This window comes from Haliaeetus leucocephalus, unplaced genomic scaffold, assembly GCF_000737465.1.
Source record: "Haliaeetus leucocephalus isolate CR32 unplaced genomic scaffold, Haliaeetus_leucocephalus-4.0 Scaffold556, whole genome shotgun sequence".
Lineage (NCBI taxonomy): Eukaryota > Metazoa > Chordata > Aves > Accipitriformes > Accipitridae > Haliaeetus > Haliaeetus leucocephalus.
The window spans coordinates 3,494,762-3,514,891 of NW_010972992.1; the positions used below are offsets into that span (position 1 = coordinate 3,494,762).

The 20,130-nt window shown below is 45.5% G+C and overlaps 1 protein-coding gene across 1 annotated transcript; it reads right to left on the reverse strand.

Moving 5' to 3' along the window:
* Positions 1–389: 389 nt before the first annotated feature.
* On the reverse strand, positions 390–20,127 carry CLCN6 (chloride channel, voltage-sensitive 6). The gene is made up of 23 exons (XM_010577307.1): positions 20,044–20,127; positions 19,112–19,171; positions 17,996–18,061; positions 17,372–17,437; positions 16,604–16,670; positions 16,084–16,190; positions 15,711–15,837; positions 15,033–15,100; positions 14,865–14,923; positions 14,070–14,202; positions 13,069–13,182; positions 12,648–12,814; positions 11,597–11,723; positions 11,097–11,223; positions 10,601–10,754; positions 10,341–10,500; positions 10,089–10,195; positions 9,271–9,457; positions 8,479–8,636; positions 7,479–7,635; positions 6,648–6,755; positions 5,851–5,976; positions 390–4,522 (listed from the first exon to the last, which is right to left on the reverse strand). Exons 1-23 carry the CDS (start codon positions 20,125–20,127, stop codon positions 4,442–4,444), a joined length of 2,610 nt encoding a protein of 869 aa, XP_010575609.1. The 3' UTR covers positions 390–4,441.
* Between the last annotated feature and the right edge of the window lie 3 nt (positions 20,128–20,130).

A 20,130-nucleotide genomic window follows, 5' to 3' on the forward strand; every position in this document is an offset into this window, starting at 1 on the left:
CCACAAACTAAATAAAAGCTAAAGATGAAATTAACAGTTTTTCACATCCTGGAGAAGCTACCTGTAAAACAAGAGGTGCAACACTGCACTCTAAATGTCCTTCATTAACTTACGGGGAGGAAGATGGAAAGCAAGAGTTCTCAGGTAAGAAAAGCATCAGTCACCTCTAGCACAATGTGCACAATTCAGCTCCTTGTCAAACAGTTGACAATTCCCTCCTTTTAAACAGCTGTTGTGACAGAACATGGGACTAGAGTGGTTACAACCTAAAGTATTACACTAATTCTTATCTTTGCCCAGCCTCAGAACACCTTCTGCACAACTGCTAGATCCAGACAGCTCATAATAGCAACTACTCATCTACCTCAAATCACATTCTTGGATATTGCCATGTTCTACTAGTTTTATTATAATAAAGGGCAAAAATAAGACAACACTAGAAACATCAAAAGGCCTTGAAAGTGCTGAAGGAGACACACAAACATTTTACTCTCAGACATGTTATGGTTACACGAATACTTCCCAAGTGCCATAGTTCAAATAAAAATATATTCATACAAATTTAAAAAAAATACAATTTATATACACTGTGGAATTAGCTTACATCATTTTGTAACAAAAAAACAGTGCAAAAAAACAAATGGAAAGGTAAGTTGCTACCATTGGAATGGCTCACAGTAAGTTAACAATTCAAAACCGCATAATTAACACTGCACAGGAAACCATGAGGCAGGGGAGAATGCCCCATACTACCCCCTAGCTTTTGCCATCAATACTAATCCAGTTCTTGGTTACTATTCCTTTAGTGTTGCTCTGAGTAAAAGGTTACAGGCACCTATGTTAGAAGTAAGTTTCTTGGTAAATCACTAAGCAACCAGAGCTAGAGTAGAAGCAGTTAGTGTGTTGTAAGAAAGGAATTAAGTGATCAAAGTGTGAGAACAAGACTGATTCAACACAAGCCCCTTTGCATCAGTCCTTAACAGAAGGGAAATGCTGCATCTCCAAATGTCAGATCAACTTGTAATTCCCTTTCTGCAGGCTACGTAACAGTGATTGCACACAGATTTCCCTTTAAAGCAGCTGGCAGGGCCACCCACCATCCTCATTTAAAACTTCTTTACAGAAGGAGTGAAAGGGGTGTGTTTTACAGCTGAAACGTTTGAATAAGACAGATGCATAGGCAGAGCAGACAGTGCTGACAGCAGGCTGAAGACAAGTGGCCTTCTCATGGGGAAGTGCAGCTGCTGCTCAGACAAACCTTGACAAGATTTTCCAGCCTGTCTTGTCTGGATTGCCTAACTCCAGGCCTCAATAGCAACGACAAGACATCCTGCAGCAAAATACACTGCTGTTGTTTGTGTACAGAAATAAAACAGGACATGACCAGCTCAAGGCAAACAATCTAAGGAGCCCTATTCACGTGCAGGATGGAACCTTACACACACAATCACTCCACATGAGCAAGAGGAAAAAGATTTGTCATGGAGAGACACAGGGTATTCTTGACAGGTGCTCTGACAGTATGGGATGGCTAATTCCACAGTAGAATGATCCAAAATCCCATCAAAACAGGATTCCTGTCATTTGTAACTGCCCATAAGCATAAATCCTTTGAACGAAAGGTAGGTTAACAGAAGCATATTTCAAACCTACAGTCCAGCTTCAGGGAGTGTGAAAGCTGCAAGTTTCTTGGGATAGCTCAGTGCAAGACCAGAGCTCAGGGAACACAGGCGTTTTAGAAATCATCTGCAGAGACTATCCAGAGAGAACAAACATCCTTATTCTACTTACAGGGAAAGAGCTTGTAAGTCAAGAGCAGTAGCTGATGCCAACTCATATGGCCTAAGGAACATGCCACACCTGTCCCAGCTAAGGATTCCAGGTTGAAGGCACAAAATGGACACTGACTGTAGGAAAACACCTTCGCTTTACTCTTGGAAGTTTAAGAGCTTGCATGCCGTATTTGAAAAGGAGCTAGGATATTCAGAAACCAGCAAAACTATTTGAGTGGAGATGACAAGACCTGTTGCTGTAAGTTCTACAGTAAGAAAGGGAAAAGAACAAATGTATTCCCTGCTCTTTAGATAGGTCACCTCCCAAGCAGCCCTGGAGAGTAGCCATGGTTAACAAAGGGTCCTGGGACACACACAGCTTCCTTTGCAACAACTGCCATTGCATGTACCACAGCCTGCTCTTTCCTTTGTGGAAATGGTATAAATCCATTTATGAAAACAAAGATCTTCCCTTCCTCTCTTAATAAGGCAGCAGGTGGGAAAGAATGCTAAGTGAAAAAAAAGGTCTCCAGATGTCAACGGAGAGGAATAAAAGTTAAAATCTAAGTGCTAACAAACAGCTTTGCTAAACCCAAACTTTCCAGCTGGGCTATGCCATGCACTGTATGATAAGGAGAAATTCCACCCTAAAACTTGGCCTCAGGAACCACTTGTAAAACCAAGTTTTCTCTCATCTGCTGGACAGAATTCAAGAGCCTCCTATGACTCAGCCGTCTTTATTGCAAGCACAGCCAGAGAATAAATACATCTGTCTACCAACTATCCAGACTGCAAAGACTCCATGAACATCTAAGAGTTCCAGTGACTGAGAGCCCTACATCACAAGCATGGCCAGTGACCTGGGCACAAAACCTCCACCTAACCCTAACTGCAGTAGGGCTCAGCAGCCAGCAGTTTCCAGAGCAGTGCCCTGGAACAATCAGCTTCCACGAAGTCAGTCAAACAGGCTGTCTTAGCAGATTTAGTGTTTTGACATGTAAGGGAAGTGCACAACTTCGTCAGGCTTAGTCAGGAAAATCTTCGGCACAGATGAGCTCCTGAATTCAGAAAATACAATAATGTCCGATTTCCTTCTGCCACAACTCTCACCTAGCTAGCTCTTTATGGCAGACAACAGGTTAACTGGAGTGCTCAGAGGCTGTGTAGAGGCTTTTCCGGGATATGTTCCCCATGTTACTTGGCCCAGTCTCTTGGCTGAGAGAATGCTCTGTGCTTTATCAAGCCAATCAGCTCTGCAGCCCCTGGAGGCACAATGCTGGCTTCCCACTGAGCGTTATCTGTATGCAAAACTCAGGAGGGCAGGTGCCTGCTGGAACAATACAGGTGCTGGCCAGGATGGTACCTGCTAAAGCAGTGAACTGGCTGCAACTGGCTTCTAAGTGCTGATTTTACCCTTAGAGATATTCAGCTGTTGCAGTCGCAAACATTATCCGTAGCATTTTTAGAGCAAAGACAGCCCCACTTATCACCCTGCAGCAGCAGATCCTGCCTGTTAGTCACCAGCACCAAGTATCCCTCCTATATGGCAGCCTGAAGTTACACCAGCTCCTCTCATGACACAGAGATAATTCAACCAAGCCATGAGACAGGGCATCAGTTCTATTTGCCTCCAGAAAGCAACACTTCACTGTGCTCTGAGGATGTGAGGCTCCCCAGTCTCTAACCCTAGCTGGAAAGGTATCCCAGGCTCTCACTGTTGGATCAGTACAAGGACAAAGTGCCTACAAATGCCAAGAAATGCAGGAGTGTCAGGGTAGTGACAAAGTGGAGTGCCACAAAGTACCTTAGAACAGTCTCTTACAGGGAGATAATAGCAACAGCTAACAGGGAAAGAAATCTCCCTTCTCTGAGATGCTCTGCAAATGTATTAAATATTTATAATCCCAAACAGCAACTGGAACTGAATTGTTTTGAACTCCTGATTTGCTGAGCTGCTCTCAAAAGTCAGCTGCTGTCAAAAATATCACAGCAGGGATCCTTCCCCATGAAAGAAGGAGAGAAATCAGGAACAAATGAAGCCACAGTGGAAAAACATGGGCAACTGGGAGCACCTGCAAAGAGAGGTGTATTTCCAAAGAGTTGGATTTTTTAATACTGCTTTTGAGAAAAGCCATCGTCCAGAACCACTACTTGATAACTGCAAACTTCAGTATCTCCTCTCAGCCTTGACGGCCACCCCATTCTCACACAAATAAGGCAACAGTTGCAGGAACAAGGAAGGAAGAGGAAAAGGGAGACATACAGGAGGACAGGGAAAAGATGCTGCAGTTCTCTGCACAGGACACAGTAGAGCTAGATGGTTCTTTTTTCCAACCCTTAAAAAACCCCCAAACAAAACAAAATAGCAGAACACATGGTGTCAGAACAACATCTGATGAAAGGAGATAACTGGGGCACAGGAAAAGAAAAAACCTGGATCAAGAGTGGTCAAACCAAGTGCCTGAGACCAATCAACAGCTCTGGGCTCAGGCAGCTCCTCTAATTCTCTGGCTAGCAAGGTGTTTTCCAGCTCCCCAGGCTTGATATGCATGTGAGAAGCCAAACGGCAAGTCTTGGGCCTTGTGGGGTCCAAGCAGAATGCGAGCGCGTGTGCAGGCTTGGAAGAGGGAGGTAGCCACACCGACAGTGGGGCAGGGTGGGCAGGGGCATCAAATGGTCTGATAGTGTTGTCTCAGTCTTGCCTGCAGAAATTCGTGGGTCAGGTTGTGCCGAGTGATTATCCCAACAATCTTAAAGAGGAAGAAAAGAGGAAAAAAGATACAAGTCAGTATCACAGATGGGCCACTAAGAGACCTGCATGGTAGAGCTGTTGTTCTTTCCAACCCCCAAAAAAGAGGGAACCTGCAAGCAGTTCTTGACCAATGCTGAATTAGAGTGGGTTCAAGTTCAAACCTCGCCAAAACAATGCTCCTCCCTCTCCCAGCACTTATCTACAGGCAAGACACTGCTTTAACTACACTCAGACAGCTTAACTGCTGCTATTGTGTCTGGACACAGTAGTAGTTACCCCTGCCTAGGAAGGGAAATCCTGTCCATGTTAGCATACGGATGTAACTAAATCCTTTGGAAAGTGAAAACCGTAATTGAAAACAACAAAACTGTCCCTTTATGGCTTTATTAGAGACACTTCTGGTATCTCACATGACATGACTGCAGATAGCTCATATCAGATACACTCTAGGAAGTTCTAAAGACCAAAACTGAGATATGGTAAAGACTAGCTAAGTGGTGACTGCACACTGGCCATCACTAGCTGGCAGGTCACAAAAGGGACCCTCTCCCAGCCTGCTGGGGAAACAGGCAAACCACATCTTTCAGCTGATGAAATGCCTCAGTGATTTTACACATTGAAAGAGTTTAGAACTAGGCTGCTCTCTAGTACTGCAAGAGCATCTTATACTAAACATGGAATGAGTCAACATCTCATTTTCAACCAACAGGTTCTGCAGAGTAGCTATTAGGAACCCCAAGAGGCAGAAAAAACACTGCTGTCTCGTAGGGACAGACCAGTTCAGGCTTAAAGGAAACAGTTTCTCATTATGTTTATAGGAAATTACTGACACCTACTGACTATTCCTGAGCATTGTAGATGGCAAAGAGACAAGTACAAGTGAATCAAGCACAAACCATTCAAAGACTCCTTTATTTTTCTGCTCCTATGAGTAGGAACAGAATGCAAGTTCCCTTCCAGCAGAAAAACCTCCTGCCCCAACACACAGGAAATTCTGCTCTTGGCCTTGCATAAAGCTGTCAAAGAGGAAGCCAAATTAGCAGCCTCTGATGAGCTCAAGGCCTCTCAAGAGGTACAAGACAGTAAGAGCTTCCACACGCTGCAAACTTGAGACAGTGGAGAGACTGCATGTCCTGCCCTTTGCAGGGAAAGCAGGAAGCAGGCTTCGACACAAAAGATAACAGTCACAGTAATCAACAATGCTTCGGGGCCTTCAGAAGATCCCATTCTGATCTCTTTAAAGCATTTCTGTTTGATGTTAAGACATTGCAAAAACCCACACTGGCTTCCTTGCTCAGCCAAAACAAAATGGAGATAAGGACTCACCTCTCCAACTGCATTCACGACTGGTAAATGTCTGAGTCCCATTGTCCTAAACAGGTTGAAGACTTGTGATACATGAGTGTTTGGAGAGACAGCAAAGGGTGATGGGTTCATGTATGGGGTGACATCCTAAGAAAGAAAACCAATTATATTATTTACAAGAGGCATTTTCACTATCTCTGGGAATCACTAACAAGCAATTCCTACAAGTTCTCCAATGCACTGATCTCTGGACAGGGTATTGGACTGTGGGCATCTTCTATTTCTCCACAAACATGAAATTATTTCAGGAACCTGAATTTGTCACAGTTTGTTTGAACACTGTAATCCATGATCTTAAGAGCCCGATGCTGCAGAAAACCTCTGAGCAGGATAAATGCAGGTCCATGGAAATAAGAAAGTATATTAAAAAAGCACTTTGGCCTACACAGCAACCTTCCTGTCACAAAGACAATGACAGGCCTGCCACTGACTGAGCTGCCAGCACAGAGCTCTGAACAGATATCAGCAGTTTGCCTGTCCAATCTAAATCAGGCAGGAGGCTAATCTAGAAGGAAGTTAAAACTAGACAGGCAATGTCTTATTCTGAAAGTAAAGCACCTGTGTGTGATGCTACCCCATAGCAGGTATGAGGATTGATTTCCACATGCAGACAAGGCTGACTGAATGCATGAGAGCTACAGGATGTTGGTCACTGCACCCAAGGGTGGACTTAAACATGCTCTCAGCCTTTTTTAAAGGCTTGGGACATTCTTAAACATGTATCGGGAAACACTGTCACACTGCACTGCATCTCTTACCACTATCATGCGAGGGTTCAGCAATGTGAGGTCCAGGTCATGGATATCTGGATAGCGGGGGTAATCCTCTGACATCTCTGCATGGGAGAGACGAGGCTGACTTGCACTCTGCAATTAAAAACACATCCCACTGAACCAATATGTCACCATCCCAGACAGTACACGGGCTGCAAGCAGCACAGCAAACAATGCCTCCCAATTGCTCACCCAGATCTCCTTCTCACCCCATGCCCACACGCACAACTTCTGCAGAGGTACTCCGAGCAGCTCATCTCAGAATGCAGCAGTGCAAGCCCAAACTATACAGGTGTTTAGCTGACAGAGCAAACAGATCTGCTCTCCACCCTCTGACAGATCTACACTCAACACTGGAGGGCAGCAACTAATCAGCCTTGTGGAAGATGGGCCTCAAACACAGATGCTCATACTGATCTCAGTGATACAGAAGACTGATGACAGTCTTCTGGTACGCAGCAGTAAAAACACCCAGCACACACTGCTGGTTTCTCTATTGGTATTTAGTATCAGCCACTGTCCTCCAGTTGTGACAGGATGGCACCTTTATGCAACAAACAGGTCTGTTGGTTTATTTTTTAAACAGTAGCTGTTCTCTTTTCCTGGGGATACTTAAACAGAAATTCAATTCTCTCTATTCTAGAGCTGCAAGGGAGAATTCACATTACCTGTCTGCAGCTTTTAAAACACAGATGCATTCCTTAAAGTGTAAAAATAAGCAAATTCTTTTTGGCAGCCCATAAATATTGTTCCCAACCTTCTCAGCTGAGAGGATAGGGATGTCTCTGCTATGAAACCCCGATTAGGAAGACTCACCGACTGGCTCTCAGAGTAACAAACACCCCTGACAAGGAGGGTGACCAGCTGTGAGCGCAAGATCAAGCCATGGAAGGTCAAAGGTCTGAAGCGTTCCTCCATGGTCCACTCTTCACTGGGAGACTGGTCCGGGTACAGATTGGGATAGGGAGTATATCTGTGACACATTTAACACGTCAGAAGTTGCATGAACTTAAGGAGAGACACATACCCCCACCTCCAGAACAGTAACAGCTATTTCAGCTCTTTGCAACCTTCTCCTGAATATTTCAGGGACTCTTGCTAGAGACAAGCAAGTCTTTTCTCCACCAAACGAAACAGCAGAGAGGGGTCAAGAGCCATTACCATGGGCAGAGTATGACAACAGCAGCAGAATGGAGACGGTCTCCTAACTCTTAATTTCAAATCACTTGCTACTAAAGCAATTTTCAATGCCAAATTATTTGGATTCTAATAGAAGCTGAAGCATCTGGCAAAATGTCAGGGTCAGGACTCCACTCATAGGAGTCACAATGACTAAGTTAGAAACTGATTCACTAGACTGGGCTTCTGCTTGGAAGCAACTGCAATACAAGCCTGGTGACTCAGCCCAATTACCAGAAAGGTGGTATCGATATTATGGCACCAGGTCATTAGCTCTTCTCTTGGGAGAAGTGAGCTTTGCAGAGCCCTCAGATTTCTGCAGACAAGAGGGCATCAATTTCTACAGACAAGACATTTCCCCACGTATTCCATCTTCTCCAGGCAATACTTCTAAATAGGTGTTTGAAGAAAATTTAATTTAACAGGTTGGACACCATCAAGCCATCAACCTAGGACTCGGTCACAGGTGTGAGCCTCAGCACTGGCTAATGAGATGTGACAAGTCACTTCTAAAACATGGATGCTAGCACTGTTTCCTCTGACAGATGGAATGACAGGGACTGCATGAAGCATCACAACACATCTCAACATACGGAAACACCCTGTTCCCATAAGTTTGTGCCTACCAGGATCTCACCTTCTCTCTAGCATCTGTTGCAGCAGATCCTCCTTTTCTGGTGGCTCCTCTGTTGCTATGTGCTCATCACACATGTTACGCAGTTCACTTGAAGGGTAGGATTTCATAGACTGACTACGCTTGCGCTGCTCTCCAGCTCGGGTGAGTATGCTAGATTTCTGGATACAACAAACCATTTTCAGATACTCACTAAGCAGGTCAACAGTTATCCAAGAGCAACTATGAACTATTTGATCACAGCTTTATGTCACCAGACAAGGTGTTCCTTAGTCAGTGCTACTGCAGTACTTGTTAGAATAGCCCATAGGACTGTACTCTCCTTGGACAGAGACCTGGAGTTTAGGAACTCAGGCACCCTTTTTTGCTAGAGCACGAGTATGCCACAAGCACATTCATTATTCATTCTGACCTTAAATTTTAAGTTTTCCAAGAGACTAAAGCATCTGCCCCACTACCCCTCCTGCAAAGCAGAGAAGTATTTAGGCATCTACTACTGATCTCAACGGTGGGTTCAGTACTTCAGCGCCAAATCCAAACTTCTTCCATGTCTATCCTAAACAGGTTACTTAGTCCTCTTAACTTTTGCCTCTAGGAATGCAGACCATTCTTCTGCCTTTACCATGACGCAGAGAATGGAATGAAATTGAGTTCTTGAAAATTTTGTATTGCAGTAGGTGCTTATCTCTGACCTGAATTCTGCACTGACAAAAGCCTAGATAACAAAACAAAGGGCTTTCCACCTGCAAAACAAAGCTCTTTACCCTTCAACTTACCAAACAAACAACTTTTTACCTTGAATTTGATGTTGTTACTTATCAGTTGATTTCCCTTCATGAACTCCCTCTCGTTGCCCCGGTTCTCAGTCACTACAGGGAAGGCATGATGGACAGTTGTGCGCAGGATGCTAACAAGGGACTGGATTCTGGTGTGTGGGTAGACGTATGTCAAGTTGGGTTCCATGATGTCACTGGCTCGTAGTCTGAGGAAACAGAAATCCAAGATTGCTGCATGCATCACGTCAGCAACAGAAGGCTGGTGATGGACAAACAAGGAAACAAACTAGTCCCAAAACGAGATCCTGAAGGAGTCTGCTGCAGTTTAGTTCTGCCAGCTCCTTGTACCTGTATGTTCACCTTCACTGTATTATTAGCAGTGCTGGCACAATTGATTTTTTTTTTTTTTTTTTTTTTTTTTAAATATAACATTGCATCAACAATGCACTATAGGCAAGGAAAAAGGTTCCAACTTGTAACATAGAAGGTGTTTCAACATTACCGGGAAAAGGTGACAGGTGGGAAGATTAAATTCTGCAAGAAGCAAAGTCCAGTGGAATATTTTCACAGAGTTCTTGCTGAACCTCACAAATCTGCTCCTCAGATCTCCACCCATCCACTCCTCCTCAGAAAGGGCTCCAGAACCTCTTTCCTGCCACAGGCCAGATGCACAACTCCCAACTCCTCTCACAGCAGTCCTCCTCACAGCTGCTCCTCTCAGAGCAGCCAGGTTCGTTGGAGATGAAGCATCATCCCCCTGCATTACAGCATTCCTTTCTGAGCAAGAATACTACCACAAACTCTAACCCACAGCCCTGCCAAGAGAAGCAGCCTTACTTATCCATTTCCACTTCTGTTTCCCACTCCAGAAGAGGCACTCCTCGTAAGTTCACATGGATGTCATAGATGCCTTTGTTGAAAAAGTCTCCTGTCCATTTGGCTACCTGCAGAGCAAATGGAAGGTCTACTGAGTTGTTGCTCCAAGTACAAGACTCCTTGGCTTATCATAGCCCAGGAAGGAACAGAGATTCAGGGCCAGTGCATGTTCAAGCAGTCTGCAAGAAGCCAGAGCTAAGACCCTGCACTCACCATGAGGGTGATCATTATTGGGAGCCCATAGGTGATCTCATTGGTGGATTCAATTAGGATGACGGTCAGGCTAATTGTCATCCGGACCACCCCTCCCAGGAATGCTGCTGCCCCAATCAGTGCAAAGGTTCCTGAGTAGATGTGATCCAGGCCAATGTAGCTAGGACAAAACACAGAGACCAGAGGTTAGAAAAACCTGCCTGAGAGCCCAGCGTGCATTCGCAGCACATCTCTCGCACACATATGCACATTCAATGCACCTTTTGAGGAGGTTGGCGACCAGGCGTCCGAAGGCAGCCCCACAAAGCAGTGATGGCACAAAAAGCCCACTGGGCACAGAGATCCCGTATGTCCAGCAGGAGAGTAAGAAATAGAGAAGGAAGAACAAGGACAGTGTGACTGGGCTGAAAGTACCTGCAACACAAGAAGAATCATGACTAAAGGGGCACAGGGCTGTCAGACTAAGACAGTAGTCTTGCACCATCCACCCCTCAGCTCACAGCAGGCTCATCTCACAACAGCTACTTAGTCTCCCAGTCCAAACACACAGGAAGACAATGAGTAAGTGAAAAAGAGAGGAAAAGCAGGCTTTTCTTCCCATGGAGGAGGCTTTCACCTGTTGTACTAGCAGTCCCCCAGAGCCATGAAGGCCTGAAGATGCTCTTAGTCTTTTGGTTCTTATGACAAGGCTGTTTCAAGCAAGATGAAGCTCTGAAGCTTAAGCATGGGATGCGGCACTGTCTCCTAGCTACTCACCGTCCTGGTGGAAGAGCTGCAAGATAGCTGACTCCTGAGGGTTGAAGAAGAGTGTGGCCATGTCATTGTAGGTTTCATTCGGGCAGAAAAAAGTTTTGATGCTCGAATTCACATCCTCTGACATACCCTAATGCAGGACACAAAAGACAGGAACAGTTAAAATCCACTCTCTCCTACATTAGCCTTTGGGCAGAATGGGAGTAACCCTTCCATATAGGGCTGTCAGCCCACACTTTGGGAAGTTCAGATCAAACATCAATAGCAGAGATGGGGCCTGCAACATCAATGGGCTCCCTCTTCACAGCCTGAGCTGCTTTGCCAATGTACGAAAGCATAAAGGGTAGCTTTCATTATTACCCTAAGTTCCTGCAACTGTCCATAGGCTTTCACTGAAGTTCTGTAATGTACTGCATGCTGTCAAAAGCTCATTATGCGCCTGTGCTTCTCTGGAGGGTGAACAATACGATGGAGACATGTAATCTTCACATAAGATCCCTCACCTGCAGGCTCAGAGTGTCATTGCCACTATGACTGGTGGAAGACATCTGCCGGCATTCCCCCAGAACCATGGAGGCTACAAAGACCACGACCGTGGTAGTCAATGACACCAGCAGGCTCTCCAAGACTCTGCAAATACACAATAGAAACGATACACTGAAGCCACACTCAGCCTTGTAACCCAGTCCCAGCTCTGCACACGACTTTGATAAGGCTGCAAGAAGCAGCAGTCACCACAGCTTAACATCAGAAGCAGTGAATTGCAAGTCAAGCTGAATTATGACTTGGTTGCCAGAGATTGCACTATCTCCCCCTTTTAATTGCCTGCCCCAAAAAGGAGTAATTTCTGCCCAGAGAACACATAGCAGCCACGTATAAAAAGCCACAGGGAAGGGTTCAGTGATGAGGCTGTTCACATGGCAACGATATTCTGTAGATCCTTACAGTGTAAAAAGGCTAGACAGGATTGGACAGGCTGATGCATAGTCTCTCATAATCTCTTTTCTTTTCTAACTGCCAAAATACACTTTTTTTTTTTTTTTTGAACCTAGGCTTCTTATTTAGTCATTGTCTCGAGCAAACAAACAGCTATTTTGCAGAATTACATGGCAATTCCCTACCTAAATAGCACAGATATTAGCTCAGTTGTAGATTTAATTAAACAAGATAATTATTAAAAAAAAAAAAAGAGTGGGATCAGCTATTCCTTCCACATCTGTTTGGACAAGACAAAAAAATACTGCATGGAGACAAAGCTCTGGTTTGTTCAGCTATAGCTTTTATTATAAAGAGCTCCCTTCATAGCCCTGGTAAGGGGTGGTTGCAGCTCTGTCTGTACCACCAGAGTAATTACAAAAATGCACAGGGACTGTAACATCTGGTTTCTGGTGTTCACTTGTAAGTTCTATGGAGGCTTTGTTTTGTGATTTCAAAAAGAATACGTCTGGGATTTCCTCCAATCCCACTCACCGGGTCTTCTACATTGATGCTTTTGCTTTGGGACACTGAACACAGATCAGAGATCCCTGCACAAACTCAAGAGAGCACAAATACCTGACCAGCTTTGGCTTGGGATGAACGTTCCGCATGCGATACTTCGCAAGTCTCTTGTTCAGGCAGTTGAAGGTGGCTCCGAGAAGGCCTCCTACAATCCCCATCAGAATGAAGAAGCCCAAGTCCACAGCTGTCCAGAGGTGGCATTTCTTATCAGACTCAGAGCACTACATGCAGAAAAGCATCAGAAAAAGCATTGCAGTAGTTCCTGCAATTTCCTACCAATGCTTCTGTCTCCAGAGCAGGACAGTTTCAGCAGCTATGACCAAAGGAGAACAATTGTGTCTTAGGCTATCAAAGTATTGCAGCTAAATATCAACTGCCCTTCGCTGAAATACAAGCAAATATCAAAAAAAACCCCAGAAATACTGAATTGACAAGAGACTGGAGGTGGAGGGGAAATAACAGCACTAAATCTTACCTTAAACTCCCCAAAGTTCAGCAGCCCAGGGAGCTGGAAAGACCCCCAACTTCCAAACTGAATCCCAGAGCGGAAAAAATTCAGGGTGAAGGTGGCAGCCATGGAACAGAAAAGCTGAGGAAGTTAAAAAAAAAAAAAAAAATTGGCACAGTCAGCTCTTCCTTGAGACTTACGCCTGAGGAAGGGAACCTCAGAGCCTTCTCAGGCTTTAAGAAAATAATCCACTGAGGTTTAACACCCATTCCCTGCTGCAAAAGAGAGAAGGGCTATAATGGACTACTATAATAATCTGATTCGGTCTCCTGCACCAGAAGTTAGAATTTCACCTAGTAATTCTTGCAGCAAAAGCTCTTTTTTTTTTCCAAACATGCTAATTTTCAGTTGCAAATCAATTACAAGGCACTAACACAGCTTGTTTAGAGTTGGAATTGAGATCTTCATTGGCTCTGAGAAAGCTGCTATCTTGGCAAACCCCCTGGCTCCTTTTATCACTGCTGAGAAAGACCAGACCTAACTGAATCCCATCAACAGGATGTTTGGCATAAGAAATGCCAAAAGCATCATGAAATCCAATACATTTTTAATATACTGTCAACTTCATGAAAGTAGGCACTACAGGCAGAGAAATCAGCAACCTGAAGGCACAGGACATTGCTGCAATACAGCATCCCAAGGCAGAGAAAAGCAGAAAGAAATCCAGCACCTGCCTACTCAGTCTGCTCCCGAAGGATCAGACTGCAGAGAGCCCAGACATAAAAGCCCTTTCTCCCAGGTACACTAAATCTGCTGCCTACAAAGTTGTCCCATAGTTCCAGACAGTAACAGACTCATCTCTGCTCTTGATCTGTAGTAATTCTGGAGCAGTGATAGAGCAGGCAATCTCTCTCCTGCCAGAAGAGCTCAGGCGGAGACAGGATAATATGAATGCCCTCATGGGCAAGCCCTCCCAAAGGTCTGGCTCAAGGAAGAGACACACAGAAAAATCCAGAGTCATTACTCACCACTTTCCATGTAAGTCCCTGGTTCCAGAAAGAGGAACCTTCTTCCAAGCTGAAAAGAGTGCCCCCAATTGGGGCTCCAAAAGCAGCCGCAACCCCTGCAGCAGCTCCAGCAGATACAAAATCCCTTTTATCCCTGAAATGAAGAGGAAAACAGTCTCAGTTTACCAAAGCAGATCTCTGGAGATGCTTAGGTTCTGTAAAGTAAGAGACCGTTCCCATTTATGGACATATCCCAGGGATACAGGAGTGACAGCTGGGAGAAGTGCTGGCCAAGGCAGGCAACACCATTTATTCAGTAAGTTGTTGCAGCATCATGCTCTTTCTCTAGAGCACAAACACAGAGCAAAACTTTGACACTAAACAACTGCCCAGTCTATGAGGAACCATCCCAAACTGTGGGACTTCAGCATCACTTGAAAGAACTACAGAGAGGGAAGGGCAAGATTTTGTTCACATTCAGGTAAACCAGCCTTCTCTGTAGTATATCTTGGTCATAGAGGGCAAGGAACTGAGCTTGTTCCCAACAATGAAGCCATTTAACCATTCACATTAAAGGTTTTAAGTGGGTAGAGATTTGCTGAGTAGTAGAAGAGGACATCAATGAACATGGAGACCAGAGCAGAGCAGCATGGAAGAGTCAAGTCCTGGTGCTGTCTTGCTGCAGAATGAAACTGCAGGACACTAGAGAGAAACTAAAAAAACAACTGACTGATTCACCCCAGCCCGCCACCCTTCTCCCAAGAAAGTCTGCTCACTTATTTGCCTCTCCCCTCCTCCACATCCTGGGTACAGTACCTGTCACTGCGGAAATAGGGAAAGTTAAATTGGATCTTCCTCAAAGAGATGCTCTGGAACTACAGACAAAGTAAAGATTTAGAAACGTTAAGAGATGGAAACTTACTCCTCACAATAGTCTTACAAAGCAGTGGTGTGACCAGGACAGTGACCCATGTCAGCACTAACCTGTGGCAAACCCGCACCGACGACAGCACCACTGTGAATCATTGGACCCTCCTTCCCCACGAAAAGACCTGAAAAACAGGACTGATGTGGCAACACACTCCCTGCCCCCTCCCTGTGCCACCTTCCCTTGCTGACAATGCCAGGAGAGATCAGCTCACCACTCCCATGCCATGGCACAGTCCCCTGTGCCAAGCCTGCAGCTCTTTCCTCTCCCCTCAAGGTGAAGGAAGGTGCTGACCCCTGCCCCTCAATCCCCCAAAACTCTGTGAAGACTTGCACAGACTTTGCACTCCAAGTGGGTGGAACCATTCAGAGACAGCTGTTATAAGGACTTTGAACTCTCCAAGTTACTCTGCCCTGCTGCCTACAACATAGCCTGGTTCAAGCTGCTCTAGACAATGCATTCTGGAGAATTCTCAGGTCTCCCTCTTGGACTGAGCCACAAAGAGTCACGTCTGCCCACCCAGAAAAGTACCTGTTCCCCCAATAGTCCTGATCCTTCTGTTTATTTTCTACTCTATATATGCATTCAGGGCTCATGACTCTGCTCCAGCCCATCAAAATCATTTTACTGGAAAGGCAGAAGTCTTTTGTGCTCTACGTATAGCAAGAACAGCATTCTTCCCCCTTCAGTGATTCCTTACCCCAACAAGACCAATACACCACAGCCCTTCTTACCTCCTGCCACACTGAAGAGCACTCCCATAGCTTTGCACACCACCGTTCGGAGACGCACAACCCCTGGAACCTTAACCCCGTTGAGGTAGCACTTAATTTCAGGAATTCCTGATCCAGCTGCTACAGGCTGCAGAAAAGAAACACTGACGCTGTGCTGCATCGATTTCATAGCTGACCAACAACATCTCATTACAGCTCTAATGAGAGCACAGCAAAGGACCAAGAGACCCTGCTTAGCTAAATCAATTAGCACTGTGAAGCTAATCCAATGTCTTGGGGCAGAAAGTGCTTTTGGCAAGGATACTTCATGCCCAGGACCTGTGTGAGAGGAAAGGGAGGCTGTGTAAGGAGCAGCAGTGGACCTAAGTCTTACTTGGATCAGGACCAGAAGACTGGCGAGAAAAACAAAGGTCAGGTTGAACCCCAGCAGCTCCAGCAAGGACAAGGCAAGACAGCCTTTCTCAGTGCATTCCTCCACCGCTGCAACAATGGTCAAGGAAAACAACAACATTCCCCCCACCAATACACAATCATTCTGTACTGTCTGGTGGTCCCACTGGCATCAGAAGCCAAAGTCACACTTCCTAATCCAGCCAGGGCAGCTGACACAACCCATCAGGAAGCCAGGCTTCCTTTTCAGACCTCAAGACTGAGCTACAAGGAAGTGAAACCACTCACCTTTCAGAAATTACCCTTTGCCTACATAAGTGACACTGGAAACACTTCTCGGTTTCAAGGGCTGAATTACATAGGCAAGTTGAAAACTTGCTTAATCATCAACAACATGATTGATGGCAAAAGTCTGAGAGTCAGCTGTTCTGAGCAAAACATGGCAACAGAAAGGAAGAGGTCACTTGAGTCTAACATGAACCCATACACTAGGTAAAAGATACAGCTTTGTACCACCCGGAACTTGAGCTGGGTAAAGAGACGTACAAAGAAATCCACGAAGAGGCCCACCTATGAAAAAGATGACAGATTTGCCATCAGAAATTACTACATGCAAGTAACAGACACCGCTCTCTAGTAAGTCTCTAGTCTCCAGAAGTATGCACACGTGGGAGGACAGAGGATGAAGGCAGCAAAAGAAGCGTCATTCGGAGTAACGTAACTTTGGAAACTCAGATTTGCTGCCTCCCTCATTCTCACTGGGACAGATTGATTCTAGAATTATTCCTGAAGAGATGCATTTCAGAGTACTAATATGATAGCATTTTTAACACCCACAACATACTTCAGGGTACAGAAGCAAACTGGTGTTTAACTGAGGCATACAGTCAGCAGAGCTAATTTTCAAACACTCTAGAAAGCACATGCAGTGACACTAGTACTGCCAAACATAAAAAAAATACAGTTAACTCTAAATTGGCATCCCTTTTCATTAAGTGCTCACTTTGGACAAGTTTTCCTGTATGCAGAATTAAAGAATTTGCCAGAATACTTTGCAAAGAAAGCACAGCAAATACTAAAAGAAAAAAAGGCTTCTTGGAAAATAATCTAGCAACAATGTGCTATAATTTCCAAAAGACAACTCCTGCTACTAAGCTTTCCACTTCATGACAGAGAACGTTTCCTCCTCTTTACTGCTCAACAATAACTTCTAAATTATTCCTGCTTAGACTCCTGAATTTTCCTCAATCCCCAAACAGCATGACCCTTACCAGTCCTGTGCAGACTCCAATAGCAAAAACCATCACCCACTTCACTGCTTCGTATCTCTGGGCTTTCTGCTTAGGAAGAGATTAAAAAAAAAACACAAACAAAAACAACCAAGTCAAAGCAATATCGAAACGGGGATCAGAAAAAGTTGGGTTTGGGCTCCACAGCTCAATTGCAGCTAGAGTGATAAATCAACAGAAGATGGTGACAACAGCAAACTGAAAATAGGGAACTGAAAGTGCTGAACACCTTGCTCACTTTAAACCTGAGGATCAGAAGAGACGCTGGGAGCTATAATCTCCACACGTTTTTATTCTTTTCATAAAGAAACCCAGAGAGCACGTAGAATTTCTTTCATGGAGAAGAAAAAAAAACCCACAAAACTTCCTGCAGTGGAGCATATTTAGAATAATAGAATGGTTTGGGTTGGAAGGGACCTTTAAAGATCATTTAGTCCAACTCCCCTGCCATGGACAGGGACATCTTTCACTAGATCAAAGCCCATTCAACCTGACCTTGAACACTTCCAATGGCAAGGCATCCACAACTTCTCTGAGCAAATTTCTCTGGGCAATTTCTGCAGCTTCAGCTCTCAAGCTAATGAAAAAGAAAGAACAAGATCCTACCTTGTTGTCCATGCTCTCCAAAACTTCCAAGTATGGGTCATTGATACAGCGATCATAATCCAAGCTCTGAAAGAATGCCAAAAGGTCAATTTAAGAGAATCAGCTGCAACAGATTGAGCAAAAAACTATGGATAGAAGAACTTGTTAAAGGCTACAGAAGTCATTACCACCCCCACAGTAGGTTCGGCAAACAACAGTAGAAGAAAAAATTCCTGGAAACCACTTCATTTACATATTTCCAGCAAAGCCAGAGCCTGAGAATCAGGAAGCGAAAGAACAGACCAATTTCACTGCCCAAGCTGAGGGAGATAGGCAACCAAACAGGAACACAACTGATTAATACAACTTCAATTTAAAGAAGTCACATTGTACAGTTTCAGACTTTACTTCTTTAAGTGCCTCCAGTTTGACAATGCAGGGGATAATATTAGATCTTCATATTTAACCTCTCACTACAACATGAACACTAGATAGGAATTCCTCTCCAGATGAGCAGCATAAATTCTTAAGCTTATCACAGCAGAGAGTTAAAAGTAGTATAGAACGGCCTAGTCATACTCACAAAGCACCACTACCTTCTATCTACATCAACTTCGCCTTTTCAAGCCAAGCAGTAACAGGCCGAGCTGGTGACACCCATACTGACAGCAACTGCTCTAAATACCTCAGGGCCACCATACAGACATGCAAAAAGCAAAAATCTCCTTTAAGAAGCAGGATCTATTAGATGGGAAGATCTGCTGTGAGCCAGCATGACATCAGAGACAGCAGTAAGGCAACAGTGACCAAGCAGCCACAGATGCTTTCTAGTCATGAAGAAACAAGACCACTACAGCCTGTAAATCTCATTTAAAAAGTGGAACAATGCAACAGACTCTGAAAATGAATTTTCTCAACAACAGTCTGGCTTAAGCAGTGGATGTTTGAGCTCTACTCACAGGGCTTTAACCCAGAAACATGTAATGATGAAGAGCAGTTCTTTGCAAGTGCAGCAACTCTTGGTATTTCTGTTGGTGCCAATGCCATCTCACTAGTGATGCATTTTGAGTACCTGCCTCATTACAAACTCAGACAGATTGAAACCTGTCTGCAGTTCTCCTCATGTTAATTTCTCACCTCATAGTCTTTGCGTGGAAGGATCTCATCCTCCTCTTCATGAGTTTCTCCTAGGATTGTCTGCAAAAACAAATATGGGAAAGGAAAATCATCAGGGGAATGAATGCATATACAGGTGCTCATGAATATTGGTAGCAAAGCCAAAATTAGGGAAGGCCTATGCCACTATTGCTTATCAAGTCTGAGCATGGATTACCAGACCACCACTTACTTTGGGGTAACCGTATAGGGTCTTACCTTAAAGCTTGCCCTGCAACAAGAATACGCTACCTTACTTCTATATGGGAGCTCCCCACAGCATAGTAAAGGAGAGTACTAAACCCACATCCCAGCTTCCTTCACGGCAACAGGTTACAGGGAAGCACAGGACAAGAAACTTGCACAGAGAGCATTCCCGTATGCCGGGCAGCTGGAGAGAGCCCCTGCCAGAGCCACTGTCCTCGAACGGCTGCGAGGGGTGCTGTACCCGGGAGAAGAAGCAGCAGCGCAGGCTGAGGCACCAGCCGCAGGGGCTGCGATACCAGGCCCAACCAAAGCAAACGTTGACCGGGGTACCGGGACAGCGAGGGCCGAGGCACTGGCAGGAGCGGCGGAGATACCGGGCCCAACAGGAGGCAAAAGAGCGGGAACAGCCTGAGGCGCCGGGCCGAGCGGCGGCTGAGGTATCAGGCCATGAGGCGCCGCCTGAGGCACCGGGCCGTGAGGCGCCGGGCGGACGGCGGGCCGAGGTACCGCGGGCTGAGGCACCGACCCGGGGGCGGAGGTACCGGGCCCTGAGGCACGGGACCGAGCGCGGGTTGAGGCGCCGGCACCTGGGGCGGAGGCACCGGGCCCTGCGCCATAGCAACGCTCAACGCTCCCCGCCCCCCAGCCGCCCGCCCTCAGGCGCTTCCCAGAGCCGGCGCGGCGGCGGGGCCGGGCCGCGGCCGTACCAGCTCCTCGGGGGTGCGGCTCTCCCGCTCGCCGCAGCAGCGCGGGCAGCAGCAGCAGCACAGCCCGGACCCGCACCCCGCCATCTT